Source organism: Meles meles, chromosome 16 (genome assembly GCF_922984935.1).
Source record: "Meles meles chromosome 16, mMelMel3.1 paternal haplotype, whole genome shotgun sequence".
Classification (NCBI taxonomy): domain Eukaryota; kingdom Metazoa; phylum Chordata; class Mammalia; order Carnivora; family Mustelidae; genus Meles; species Meles meles.
In genome coordinates, this window is record NC_060081.1 from 60446356 (window position 1) to 60460935 (window position 14580).

Genomic DNA, 14580 nt, shown 5'->3' on the forward strand with positions numbered 1-14580 from the left:
ATCACGTGCGCAGTACTTTGGGATTGGCAAAGGGAAGACCAGCCAAGTTTCAAGGGCTCCCCCTAAGGTGTGGATGGAGAGATGAGGCCTGCTAGGAGTAAGAGTGGGGCAGGCGAGGGCCCAGGTGCAGCCCCGGCCTCCTTTCTGGGCAGGGACAGGCCCCAGGGCCCACTGTGTGTAGCCCCACTGCCCAGGCTAATACACTGCTTAGAACTGGAAAGCTTTGGGATCCCATCCCCTCACAACTCCTCTGTTCCTCATCTGGCCATAGTGTCCCCCCTTGAGTCCCCAGGCCCCTCAGCACTGTCATTCCCAGACCAAGGAGACTGACTTCCGACTTGGGGAGGAGTAGAGCACCCCAACCATGGGACTCTGTCCCTGCCACCCTCATGCAGGCCCCACCAAGTCTCCTGGGCTCCAGGGCTCCCACCTGCACTGTGTTCTCAGTGGCCATAAGGAGCTTGTGAGGGATGTGAGGTCACCCCGTGATCACCCCGTGTCCCTGCTCCAAACCCTCTGTAGCTCGCGCCTGCCCACAGTGAAGGCCAGACTCCTTACTCAGCTGCGTGTGGGCCTGCCTCTCTCTCACGAGGGATCTCAGAGGCTCTGTCCCCTGTCCTGCTGCAGCCACACTGGCCTCCTTTCTGCTCCTCGCACACCTCACACACCTTACTGTTTCTTCTCCCAGGAGCACCCCTCTCTCAGATCTTGGCTTAGCTGGGTTTTCTCCGTATTACTGGTCTTGGCTCAAATGTCACCTCAGGGGAACCTGCCCTGTCACTTGTCGAAAGGAGCCCCCAGGACACTGTTCCCTTACTCTGCTTAATTTACTTGACAGCATCATTACTGTCTAGAGTTATAGCTGTTTATTTCATTGATGTCTGTCTCACTCTTAAGCCTGGGCGCTCCCTGCAGGTGGGGAGCTTGCCGTGTGGTTCCCTGTACTGTCCTGGTCCTCGGCACATGGCACAGGGCACACGGGAGCTTGCTGAATGGATGGCTTCCCTCCCGGTGTCTCCTAGCCTACCGTGTTCTTTTGTTTCTCAGTCTTCTCTGTATCTGTGTCTCTCTGTTTTTCTTTCCCCTCATTCACATTTTTCTCTGACTCCCTCTAGTCGGTACCACATCCATGTTTCTCTCTGTCTTTCTCTCACACACCCCATCTTCACCTCTGCCTGGCCCCAGCATCTGGAACACTTTTATTCTTTGGCTGTATGTAAGGGCCCATGGAATCAGCCAGGCTGGGGACCCCAGCAGGTCTCTGCCACTACCCCCTGCCCAGCCCAGCTCTCTCCTAGGCCAGGGTCCTCTGACCCTCAAACCCTCACCTCCAGAACCTTGAGTGATCCGAGCCACATATGTGGCCCTAGAGTCAGAGATATCCCAGCTCTGACTGTGTCTCTGAGGCCTTGACTCCTGCCAGAAGGAGCCTCCCTCCCACCAGGCCCTGGACTATGTGGGCCCTGACCAGGGAAGAGAAGGCTTTGGGCTCTGGGCCTAATCTGTAGATCCGGGAGTTGGGGGGCCTGCCTGCCTGGGTGAGAGGCAGTAGACAGGGCATCTCCCAGGAGCCAGAACAAAAGAAAAATGTAGAAAGAGCAGAGTATAAATCCTCAGTAGCACCCAGCCCCAGAAGGGGTAAGCCTCCCATCCGTGGAGGAAGCTAAGTGAGACCTCCTGCCAGACTAGGCCTCAGCCAGTCTGGGGAGGACGTTAGGCCAGCCAGCCAGCCTCTTGTAGCCGAGTCTGAATACCCTACCCCAGCCCCCAGCCTTGGTCTCCCCATAACCCTCCCCCTCTCTTTCCTGCAGATTTTTGGACAGGCCTCCCTGATCCCCCAGTTGTTTGGCCATGAGCAGCAGGTCAGTATGTTTGCCCTTCTCTCGTACCCCAATTCCAGAGCCCAGGGCTGGGTCTGAGGCCTGGCATCTGAGTGGTCCCAGCCCCTGGCCCTGGCAGGAACCAGCAGAGCCTGCGCCAGGGAAGGCACCACCGGTGAGCATGGAGTCGAGGCTCACGCTGTGCCCTGACCTCTCCCTCACTGACCCTTTCACTTCACTTTTCTGTGCCTCAGTTTCCCCTTTTCAAAAATGGGAAAGAATGGGCTAGGTCTCGTGGATAGAGCAAGAAACAATCCCAGAGTAAAGGAAAGTGGACCCTGGGAGTCTTCTAGCTAGAGAGACTGTTCTCTTTGGACACATTGGCAGCTGGGGGCTGGTGGTATTGGCCTCCAGGTTCCAGATCCCAGATCCCCTATAAGGATGTTGGGGTATTGGCATGAACACAGAGACTTTTCCATTTTACAGAACTTGGTGGGGGTGAAGCTGCTCGTGGTACGCTATCTGTTTGCCCTACAGGTGCCCCTTCCTGTGCATACACACCTTGCCCGAGAAGAGGCCCTCTCCTCCTTCCCAGGCCCCAGCCCCCGAGACCAGAAAGAGAGGCTGCAAGGGGCTCCAAGCTCACCCCCTCATTGTGGCCAGGAGTAGACAAGGAACCTGTCCAAGGGGTGGGACGAAGATTGGCCCCTCCTCTCCTGATTTTAGCTGTGGCGGGCTCGCATGCCTCCCATGTTCTTGTTGTAGTTCTTCTCAAACACATTATTCCGGAGGGTCTCTGGGGAGCCCACAGCGGGGCCAGGTGCCCTCTTCCTCCCCTAATGTCCACGGGCTTGTGGTAAGGATGTGATGTGTTAACATACAAAATCCCAACGAGTTCCCTGCCCACAGTATGTCCTCAGTGATATGCATACCAACAGCTCTGACCAGCTGGCCTCACCTTTCAGGGCTCGGAAGCATCTTAACCAGTACTTACAAATCCTTGCCCTCACCCCAGGGAGCCTCCTCTAAGAATAGGGATAGGTCACCTGGTGCTTAGTCTTCTGACACTGTTCTCAGCATGGGATATGAATGATCTCATTTAATCTCAACAACAATCCTAGGAAATCTGGTCTACCGTTAGCCCTTATTTTATAGATGGGGAAACTGAGGCACAGAGCAGTTAAGTGACGTACCCATGTTCATATTGCAAGGAAGTGATGGACCCAGGTTGAAACTCCGGCAGTCCTGTACCAGAGCTGTGCCATGCCTGCAATCCCAAAGCAAGACCTCATTGCCCTTGGGAATCACAGGGGCTTCTTGGTGTACTTCAGGTCACAGCCAAGGAGGATAAAGGCCTGTCTCTTTCAAACCCACTCCGAATGAATGTTGGGTATACCTCATGGCCTACATTTTAACTTATCAGTGTTGTCCGACAGAACTTTCTGTGAAGATACAGATGTTCTGTCCTACACGCTTTCCCACAAGGTGGCATAAGCAAGTGAAATATAGCTAGTGTGGCTAAAGAACTGAATTTTTTGTTTAATTTTAATTAGTTTAAAATCTAAAGAGCCACACGTGGTTAGTTGCTACCATATTGGACAGCACAGATTTAGACCTTTCCAAATAGATATGCTCCCAACTGGGTGATGATCCATCTAGTCATTTTTACCTGACACAGTGCCAGGCATTTCATTTAGGTAGGAAACCTACCTGACCCCTGACCCAGAGAGTGGTGAGAGCTGGATGCCACACCAGCAGAGCAGGCCCCAGGAACGGCTCCATCTTTCTTCCACGTGGTGCTCAGTCAACTTCTGTCCCCGCCCTTCTTGCCCTGGCCTCCCCTCAGGACCTCCAGTCAGTGTCCATCCTTTGCCCGCCAACTCCTCAGCTTATGCTCTGTGGTCTCCAGTTGCCATCATGGCCTAAGACCTGGGTCAAACATACCCTTCCAGAACCCTTAGAGATATATGTGTGGCAGGCCGCTGTATGCCCACGCTCTCAGCTACAGATATGTAGGATCTTGGATGGCCATCTCTAGAGAGACACTTAGAAACCATCTAGATAACGTTGAGCTAGGTGTGAGATGACAAATAGCAGACGTGTCACCATTCTCCATACTGCCCTTGGCCGACATCACTAATCAGTCCTCACCACCAGACAGTCACCATTCTCTATAACACCCTGGGCAGACATCACTAATCAATCCTCACTGCCACTACCCTCATTCCAGTTTTATCTTCTCTTACCAGATTATGACATCAGCTTCATCTCAGACCTCTGCCCCTGTCCCAGACTCCCTTCCCAACATTCATTCTCTACTCCAGGGCTAGATTAATCCTCCTTAAATTCATATTTGGAGTACTGATTCAGCCACTTCCTCACTGGGTACACCTGGCAAGTATCTTCCCCTCACTGGCCCTTGGTTTCTTTGCTTGTAAAAGTAAAGGAATTGGACCTTCAGCTGGTAAATTTCTAGCACCTACTGCCACCTCCCATTCCAACATTCAAAGTAGACATTACTAATTGATTGTAGCCTTCTTTGTGGCTGAATTCAGATGTAACTCAGGATCTATCAGTTGATCAGTATGGACACTCAAGACCCACTAAGTATCCTTAATCAAATTTGAGGTCCGAAGAAGTGACAGGGGCTGTCACTTCTTAAGGGTTCCATCCACCCACCCTATATTGTGAGCGAGATGGGAGGAAAGGGAGGACTGACTCAAGGCCCCACTGACTCTCCAGCCCCGCTGCTGAGCCAACCACCCAGCACCCTGTCCCTCCAGAATGGGCCCTGCTGGCCCCTGACGCCCGCCTTTGCCCGGCTAGGTACGGGAGGCAGATCTGAGCGACCAGTATGAGGCAGCCTGCGAGTCTGCCTGCAGCGAAGCCGAGTCTACAGCCGCCGAGGCACTGGACTTGCCGCTGCCCAGCTATTTTCGCTCCCGCAGCCACAGCTACCTGCGGGCCATCCAGGCGGGCTGCTCGCAGGAGGAGGACAGTGTTTCCTTGCAGTCCCTCTCCCCCCCGCCCAGCACTGGCAGCCTCAGCAACAGTCGCACGCTTCCGAGTGAGTACTGAGATGTGGGAGAGGGGTTGTTTTTGTTTCTCACGAGGGGACTCCAGGGACCGTTCCTGGTGGAATTCCTGGGGAATGCTGGGGAAGGAGCAAAAGAACAGGAGGCCTTGAGACTGAACTTCCCAGTAAAGGACAAATTGGAGCTCAAACAGGGGGGTCACAGAGGCCGATATCATCTCTGGCAGTAGGAGGAGGGGATCAGAGAGGGCTCCCACTCTGGGATCCCAATCCTGGCTCAGAGCAGCCACCTGCTGGTGGGCGGGGCTCCCTGAAGCCCCACCTTACCACCTGGATTAGTTCAGGTAGGCAAACCTATGGTGAGGTTTAGAACACGCAGGGAAGAGGATGGAGTCTGTACTGAGCCTTCTCAGCCCACTGGGTTTGCGGGTGTCTCTCTTATCCACAGAGACCACCTGTCCTTTCTGATACTTGTTATAAGTCTTCCAGTGACAGTCTATGCATGATCAGAGCAAAAGGGAACCCCGCATCACAGACTAAGCCATTGAAAACCCAGACCAGGGAAAATCATAGATCATTTCTGGTTTAGTAGAGAGAGTTTCAATATCCTGGCTAGCTGGTTTTCCTCTAGGAGTCTCGTTTCCTCATCTGTACACCGAGGCAGAAACCAGGCCCCAGAGAGTTCTTGGGAAGACGAGATAAGGGAGTGTTCGGGCAGGGCCTTGCCTGTGGTGGGAGCTATGATCGTTGGTGTTCAGACATGACTCTGACTTTACTGGCAGTCAGAAGCAGTTGGGGTTGGATTGTTGTAGGAAAAGAGACATGTTTCAAGTGTTCAGTTTGTGTTTGATGTAAATAAATGAATTTAAATCCTATGCATGTTCTGTATGCAGGAAGTTAGCTTATTGAAAGAATGAATTTGTCTTTACGGGGGACAGAGCAAGAAATGACTTATCTCCCCATTGCCTTTCCAGTCCTGGGTGAGATCTGGGCAGATCCCTGGGCTTTTCCAGTCACTTTTAGACCATAAGGAATGGTCTCATTTTTAGATGTTAGGAGTCAGGTCTGGCCTCACTGCGAAGCTTCAACCTTATCAACTTCAGATCTCATGTTTTTTCAGGTAGAGCCTGTCTTGGGCTATGAAGCCCGCAAGAGGGTCATTGTTGGCTCTGTCCCTTGTTCACTAATGGCCGTTTCTGTTCCCTCCAGGTGGCAGGGGAAGGTAGCCAGCACAGGTGTTTTTGGGTGTCGGGACTTTTTAGATGACCGATGCCACATGCTGGCTCTTTGCTAAGTGGTACTTTCGGCACCTCACGGTGCCTCCTTCCCTGGCATGGGCAGTCCCCCTCCAGCCCACTGCTTCTTATTTCCTCTCTGCATCTCGCTCTGCTGGACCCCCTCCTCCCAACTCAGCTTCTCTTCTCTAGGGGACCAGGACCTGCTAGGCAGGCATCTTGGGCAAAATCCTCTGATGACAACTCCAGCCCCACTTTCTCCCTTGACTCCCATTCTACCTGTGTGACAATGAGGCCCTTGTCCTGGGGAGCTCTGAAAGTCTGGGCTTCACTACAGCCTTTCTTCTAGACCTGCAGTCATGGGTAACCCTGTCAGGCTCTACTTCAGAGGTCTACCAGATGCCGAGGCCCAGTTCAAGGACCTCCAAATCCAGGGGATCCCTGCCAGGCTCTCCCAGGCATCCTGCTGTATTCCCCTAGGAGCCTCAGGGAAAGGACCGGATTCTCCCATCATCAGGCCCATTCTCTAAGCATGAAGTAGGCCTGGGGGAACACACAGCACACCAGCAATTTTCTTCAAATAGACACTCATTCTCTAATCTTCCCCAAACCCAATCACTCTTGAATGGACTAAGGATGGGTCCATATCCCAGAACTGCTTGGGTCCCTGTATCGATCAGCTGTTGCCACAATAGCGCTGCATAACAAAGAACCACAAAATTAGTGTAGTACAACGATTAACACTTATTTCTTGCTTTACGGGTCACAGGAACAGTTCTGTCCCACAACTCTCTCATCCTCCTGAAACCAAAGGTCCTCCTGGGATCAGTGACCCATTCAGGGCATGTTCTTTTTGGCAGAAGCACAAGAGAGCAAGCCTAAGGACACAAGCACATTTCAAGGCCCCTACGTATATACTATCTGCTAAAATACTATGGGGTAAAGGAAGTCATATGACTGAGCTCAAAGACGGGGATGGAGAGGTACCCTTACCTTTGTGTAAGAAACTATTTCTATGGCAATGGTGTGGATACAGGGAGGGGTGACAAATTAGGGTTGATAATCGAATCTGCTGTAGTCCACTCTCTTGGCCATATTTACTCACACTCCTCTCACATAGAAAATATGCCATTTATCCGGGCCACCTGGGTGTCTCAGCTGGTTAAGATTCTGACTCTTGAGTTCAGCTCAGGTCGTGATCTCAGGGTCATAAGATCGAGCCCTGAGTGGGGCTCTGCTCTCAGTGCAGAGTCTGCTTGAGCTTCTGTCCCTCCCACTCTGCCTCTACCGGCGCTGGTGTGTGTGCTCATCGTGCATGAGTGCACATACATTCTCTCTCCCTCTCGTTCTCAAATAAATATTTTTTTTTAAAAATACACTTATCCTCAAGACTCCCAAAGTCTCATCCAGTCATAACAGCGGGATCTCATGATTTATGTCAGGTCTGAATGTGGCTCCTCTTGATTGAGTAACCTAAAATCTAAAAAGAAAAAGATACAGGGTGCCTGGGTGGCTCTGTTGGTTAAACATCTGCCTTCAGCTCAGGTCATGATTCCAGGGTCCTGGGATCAAGCGCCCATTGGGTTCCTTGCTCAGTGGGGAGCCTGCTTCTCATTCTGCCTGCCACTCCCCCTGCTTGTTCTCTGACAAATAAATTAATTAAATCTTAAAAAGAAAAAGAGACCCCAATCAACCAAACCCACTCCCAACTGTCCTGTATGGGTGATCCAGGAACCGGCTTTAAATAGAGGGATGTGGGCCTCCAATTATTCTCAGTTTGGGAGCTTTAGATCAAACAAGAGACACTCAAGAAAGTATCATGTAGCAACACCTCCTATCAACTCTGACGTGTGTGTACAAGTGCACCTGCTTCCAGACATACATGAACTTGTAGACCCTTAGATCTCTGTATGATACGAAATGTTACAAAAACACATGCACGTGGATATTCCCCACAGGTGCACATACACAGGTAATGTCTACATACACCTGCATACACACTCACACACATGTGTATCTCTTTCAAGACTCGTGCCCCCTCCACACCTGTGAGGAAATCATGCCTCTAGGAGATTAGAGCCACTGAAAAAATTCACCCTGACATTCTCCAAGTCAGCCCTCCCTCAGGTCTCCACAGTGACCACTACATACTTGCTCGTCTCTCCTCCACCCTCCGATCCCCTCATGCTCAGCAGGTAAACACACCTGCCTCACAGGGAAAACCAAAGCCACCAGATCATCCCATCTGTGCCCAGAACTGCAGCTGGTCCATACGGTGCGCTGAGTTAGGAAAGGGCACTCTCCTCAAGACACTTAATTGCCATCTGTTGGAAAATTGTCATGATGCATAATTTTTATTAGAATAAGGTCTTTTTCTGCCATCTGCCACAGATTTGTCATAAGTATATAATTTAATTATGTCTGCCCTATATGTGGCATCCTTAATCAGTGGAAAACTTGCACAACCATCCATGGCAATTCTGTGCGTAACCACCTCCCTCTACATAGACCCACGCCAACACGCAGGCCCACCCGGTTTCAGCCACTGTTGCCCCACAGGGGTCACCCCTATTCAGAAGCGGTCTCCTCTCCTCAGCTCTGTCTCCAGGAAGGGAGAAGTCCAGACCCCAGGTACACACACACACACACACACACACACACACACACACACACTTAGGGCTGTTCTGAGCCCCCAGGTTGCTGAGGGGTATGAAAGCTCTTTCACACTTGTACATGGGCACGCATGGTGGGCTCATATGGACTCAGGCCATATGTGGGCAGGTGGGAGGATGTGGGCGAGGAGTGGTTATTGAGGCAGTGAGAGCCTGGAAGGGGGAGGGCCCCTCTGGAGTGGCCGTGGGCAGAGCCTGGAGCTGCCCACCCACCCACTTAGAGCTCACCAGCTTCCCAGCTGCCAGCACCACCGCCACCACTCTTTCTCTCTCCCTCCCCCCTTCTGACCCAGATTCCACATTCCAGAAATAGCTCTGGCAGGTGACTGGCAGGCGGGGTCAGCTCCAGCTAGGGCGGCAAGGGAAGCAGTTTGGCTATATATACACGAGCCCCTCCCAGCCAAAGGACCCAACCGGAAGGGGCCACAGGGGTGCCATCCCCCCACAGTCGGCCCCAGCCTGCCTCCTCTCCCCCTCTGGGAAAGAGAAGAAGAAAGAACAAAGAAGACTTTCCCTCCCACTCCCTCCCTCTGCCCAGCTCCCATTAGTGCTCATTCTCCTCTCCTCCCTCCCTTTTGCCATCCCTTTCTTCCAGCTTCCTCTGCCCTCTCTCCCACCATCTCAGCCTTCAGTTGGCCTCCCTCAACTGTGTTCCCCTCCCCAGCCCCCCACTTCCTCCCCTCCCAGTTTCTGGAAGTCCTCCCTCCCTAGCCTCCCTTTCTGTGTCTCTCCCACTCCTTCAGAACTACAAGGGAGGCTGTGGCATCACCCAAGGGCCTGGGTAGCACCCCCCACTCCTACCCCCTAGCTCCTGCCAACTGTGCCCTCTGCACCAGCACATGACTCCATTGTGCACATATGTTTACACACACACACACACACCAGGTTACAAACACCAGGGGGCTCGCCCTGGCAGTCCTTGAAGCTCTAGGCTGAGCTGGGATAGGTTCCTGGCCTGGGATACAGATGCATGCTTACTCCTTACTCAGGAGTCCTGAGATCTAGTTTCCTCTGTTCTGTGTCATTCTAGGGGGTTCCAGCCCCTCCCTATGCTTCAAATTCTCCACCAATGTTGTGAGGTTTGAATTTGAGGACCCCCCCCTTCCCCACCTAAATACCTCCCATCCAAGTCATCCTCTGAGTCCCTTCTTTGTCTCCTCCCCTCTCCCCCAGAATGTTCCCAGTTTCTCCTCTGATTCACTCCCTCCTCCACAGAGGAAGGGAGGCTGACAAAATTCCAGTAAGCAGTCAACCCTCCATTCAGCCTTGTCCTCCCTCCCCCAGGCCTAGCCCTCCACAATCTCTGATTATTACACTACAGGCTCCTGTCAGATTGAACACTCCAGTTCTACGGGTGTCAGGGCTGAGAGGAACCTCAAAGACCATCGTGTTCAGAGATTGCAAATAGACTTCAACTCCTGTGTCATCTTTGATCCCTGGAGCCCAAGACTGAGATTTAGTTAAGCAGAGAAGTGTGCCACCATCGACTGGTGATGTCTGCTATGGCCAGAATATTTACACATATCTGACATTCCTGAATTAACCCAGTTTAACCTCTCATATGTATGCATATACACATGTGACAGAACTCTTTCAAAGAAGCTACAGCCTAGAGAAGGTGAGTGTCAGGTCAAGGTCACCTGGTAGGTCAGGGAGCAGGCAAAACAATAAATAACACATATCAGTATATGGTTCATTGGAAAATAGCCCAGAGCAAGGGGAAGGGTTGCAGCACAAACAAGACTGTTAGGGTAGCCCTCACTGAGAAACAGATGTTTAAGCAAAGACTTGGAGGTAGCTGGGGAGGTATGCCAGGCAGGGAGGAGAGGTCCTGGGACAGGAGGGTACCTGGTGTGTTGGAACAGGAGTGGGATTCCATGGGGCTGGGGCATTGCAAAACTGAGCCTGGCCTGTCCTCAGGGGTGTCTTGAATTTTCTAAGTTAATTTAAAGATGAATGCTACGTGAATAGCACAGGCGTAGCATAGTGACTGTGAGTAGGACAAGGTAAACTAATACTTTCAAAATGCTTAGCACAGTATCTGGCATCAAAACCGCTCAATAATCCTCATTTTCTTTTGTTATTCTTATACCTTTATACGAAAAAGGATACAGTGGTATCAGAAACACTGTATCATCTTATTAAGATTATTTTCTCCATTTTACATTAAAGAGATGTGCAGAGAAGGTAAGGGACTTGCTTGCCTAAGTCACCCAGCAAGGCGGGTCAGGCAACAGGAGTTGGGTCTGTGCATGGCAGACCTACTGTAGGTACAGCCTGGAGAGGTGAGGCTGTAAGGAAACGACTACATGAGGAGTGGGGGACTACCAGGAGAGAAATGGGGAACAAGGAGTTGCCTCGAGACAGGAAGGGAATAAGTACGTCCTTAGCGCCTACTGCACGTTGACCTTCAGGGCGCACTGAGTGTGCTGGTTTTCTTTTGCTGAAGAGGAATAGAAGGCTCAGGGAGGCTGAAAGAGTATCTCGTACAAGGTCACGCAGTCCTAGAAAGAGTGAGGGGATTCGAACCCATCGGGAGGACTCCGTCTGAGGACGGCAAAGGGAGGATGGAGGGGAGGTGCCAACTAGAAACACTTAGGACGTAGAGTCCATAGTACTCGAGGTCTAATATGACCATGGAGGGTTGAGAAGACCAGCTCACCAGCTCAGGATGCCTGCTGGGACCCTCAGTTTACCCCAGTGACAGCGAGGTGTCGCCACCCTGAGCTAGGGCGGACTCGTACCGCTCCTCCCCCGGCAGGGAGCATGCGTCCCGTTCCAGCTGGAACCGGTTTGGCTGGGCGGCTCGAGGGGCGGAGCTCCAGGTTCTCGGGCATGCGCGTGCCGACGTGGGCGCGCGCTCTCTCTCACCATCAGTAGGCCTGGGCGTGGGCTGGCTAAGCGCGCGCAGCGCTTGCGCACCGGCCAAGCCGCGCGCGCGCGCGCCGGGCCACGTGCCAAGCGGGCTCTGCGCGTCCCCGCCCTGCCCGGGACTCCCGGGAGGCGCGCGCGCGCGCGGCTGACGCGGGGGGCGGGGCGGGGCGGGGCCGGCGCGGGGCTTTAACACGGAGGCCCCGCCCCTCGGGCGTACAAAACCGGAGCCTCGGGCCGGGCCGCGTGAGGGAGGAGGGTGAGTGCCCGCCGCTGGCCGCAGCTGCCGCCAGCCTCGTCCGTCACTCCGTCCGTCTGTCCGGTCCACGCCGTCGCCGCCGCCTCCTCAGCCCGGACGCCCGGGGCCCGCCCAGCGCCGCCCGGAGCAGCCGCGGCCCAGCGAGGAGACGGGCGCCGCCCCCGCCCGGCCCTGCCCCCGCCCTCCTCCCCGTCTGTCCGTCCGTTCGTCCACCCGCCCGCTCGCGCTTCCGTCCTTCTGTCCCGCTGCCAGCCTTCGGCCTGATCTCCCCGCTCCGTCCGCTTTGTCTCTCCCCGGCTCCCTGTCTCTTTGTCTCTGCCCTCGCGGTGCCTCACAGCCCCTCCCTCGCTCCCCGGTCTCGGGTCCCCCTCAAAGCGGTCCTCTCATCCTTCGGAGCCTCCCTTTCTGGGCGCCCCCATTCCTCGGGACCCGCCCTCACGGTGCCCTCCCGTTTTGGGGGGCCTTCAGAACACCGCCCTCACTCCCCCACGACTCCTTTCTCAGCTTCCCGCACATCCTTTTGGGGGTCCTCCCTTCCATCTGTCCTCAAATCCCTGCGGTCTTGCCCCTCTCTTAGCCCTCATTTTCTCGGGGTTTTTCCTCTCGGTGCCCCTCATACACGCTGGGACCTCCGAGATCCTTGGGGTCTCTCTCTTGGGACCCCCAAAATCTCCCCAGCTCCCAGACTTCACCCCTCCCGGCTTTCCCTTGGGTTGTCTCCGTGGCTGTCGCTCCTTGTTCTTTCTCAGGCCTCCGTGGCCCCCCAGCTCTGGGGGTCGGGGTCTCCCGCTTTGCTCTCACTGCCTCTGCCCCTGCATCTGTCTCAGTGGCCTCAGCACTCAGTGGCTCTTGTGCTGAAGGCCCCCTTTTGAGCCTGCTCCTTTCCCCAGGGCTCTTGGCCCCCTTGCTTTCTCTGCCCCTGCCCCCTGTCTCCCGTGCTCTCTGCTCCCTTGTCTCTCCCTTTCCCGTTTTCTGTCTCTGCCGGTCTCTGGGTCTCTGACCCCACTCTGGCCCTCATGGCTTTGTGTCTGGAGCTCTTGAAGCAATGTGAGTGGTGGGGTGTCCGGGTCGGGCTGGAGTCCGCCCGCAGGCTGGCCGCGGCGAGGCTCCGTAGGGTTGGCGCTGGGGCTAGGGCTGGCGCTGGGGCAGGAGGCTCTGGAGCCTCCCAACAAAGGGGCAGGGAGGGAGGGGCCAGGCTGTCTGGCAGAGGTGGGAGTGGGGGCGCCTTCTTGCTCAGAAGCTTCTGCTTTAGTTGCTTGAGTGTGTGTGAAGGGTGCCACGGGCTGGACGTCCTGCCCGCTTGGTCCTGCATGGCCTGGCACTTTGTGATCGCTTGTGGGCAGGCCTGGGCTATTTTGGAGCTGGCAGGATGTGATATCACTTGGGTGTTTATTTAGACCCGGTTGGGGGTGGGGGCTGCGTTCTTGCCAACTTGAGTAATGAAATTTTGCAGGGGGGTGCGGCCTTTTAGGCAGCTGGGCTGTAGGGTTTGTGGCCAGAACTTTGCAGGCCACCAGCGTGGGCAGGTGAACAAGGTTATCGTGCTGCTTTGGTCTTCCTGAGACTGCCAGGATGGGGGGAGAGAGTTGTTCTTAGTCTGACTAACCTTGAGTATTCCATTTGATGATCTAAGAACTTGGGGGGCTTGATTCTGCCAGCTTCATGCTGTGTGGGACCCGTGACCTCTCCAAGCCTTAGTTTCTCCATCTGTAAAAGGAGTAATTGTGCTAGTTTGACCAGGTTGTCATGAAGACCAAATGAAAGGTCTGTAGACATGTGCTGTGAAGTGTTGCTGTGTCTTTGAGTTGAGCCCACAGAGGGCAAGCAGCTTGTCCAGGCTACACAGCTAGTTCATGGCAGAGCTAGGACAGGGATCCAGCCCTAGGACTCCCCATCCAGAGTTCTTTACCCTTTGCTCCATTTCCACCTGATTATTCAGGAATACACCTGCCCTTCCAATGGCCAGGGAGCAAGCGGTCCCTTATTTATAACTTCATTCCTGGTTGCTCTTTGTCAGTTTGTAAAGATAGGCAGGTGTGCATAGCTGGATGTCTGCTCTGGGTGACAGATGGATTTTCCATGTTCCATCCCATTGTTTGAGGGTGGGTCCTGCGTGGCCAGTGGCACTTGGGAATAAGGTCGGTCAGTTTGTGGTTGTGAACCTTACCTGCTTTTCCTGCTTCCCCGTAGGGTGGGGGACAAAGGCCCCAGCTGGGAGAGCCTCCACAGATGGGAGCGGCGGGGGGAGGTGTCTGCTGTCAAGGAGCCTAGGATGTCCTAGAGCTGAAGCAGGAGATCAGCTGTTAGTAGCACCCTTGTCTTATGGATGAGGCCCAGAGAGGCCAGGGACTCCTGGTCCTGTTCCATGGCACCGCCTCTGAGGAAGTCATGGTCAGGCTGGTGTCACTTCCCCACTGGCGTATAATGACAATTTCCAACATCCATTGACCTTTTACTGTGGGTCCTGTGATGGACACACTACTCGGACTACATGCAATGGGGAGGAAGAAGGGCTCGGTCCTTGGCCTGGAAGTAGGGGGTTGGGATCTGGTCCCCACATCTTACCCACTTTCAGGGAGGCTACTTTCTCTTGGACTTCAGCTTCCCTATCTGTAAAATGGGAATAAGAATCTTTGTTTAAAACTGGTTCTGAAATCATAGAATCTCTAAAGAAATTCTGTGAGACAGA

At 53.9% G+C, this 14580-nt stretch overlaps 1 protein-coding gene across 4 annotated transcripts in view; it reads left to right on the top strand.

The window, feature by feature from the left end:
• Positions 1 to 14580, top strand: part of DLGAP4 (DLG associated protein 4) — a 197855-nt gene that overhangs the window by 119183 nt on the left and 64092 nt on the right. For 3 of the 4 annotated variants that reach the window (XM_045980382.1, XM_045980381.1, XM_045980383.1), the window contains exons 6-7: positions 1812 to 1862; positions 4647 to 4887. In XM_045980382.1, the coding sequence (XP_045836338.1) occupies positions 1812 to 1862; positions 4647 to 4887 (292 nt within the window). Of the gene's footprint in view, positions 1 to 1811; positions 1863 to 4646; positions 4888 to 11897; positions 12939 to 14580 lie in introns of those variants that run through there. The other variant, XM_045980384.1, reaches the window with a different exon arrangement.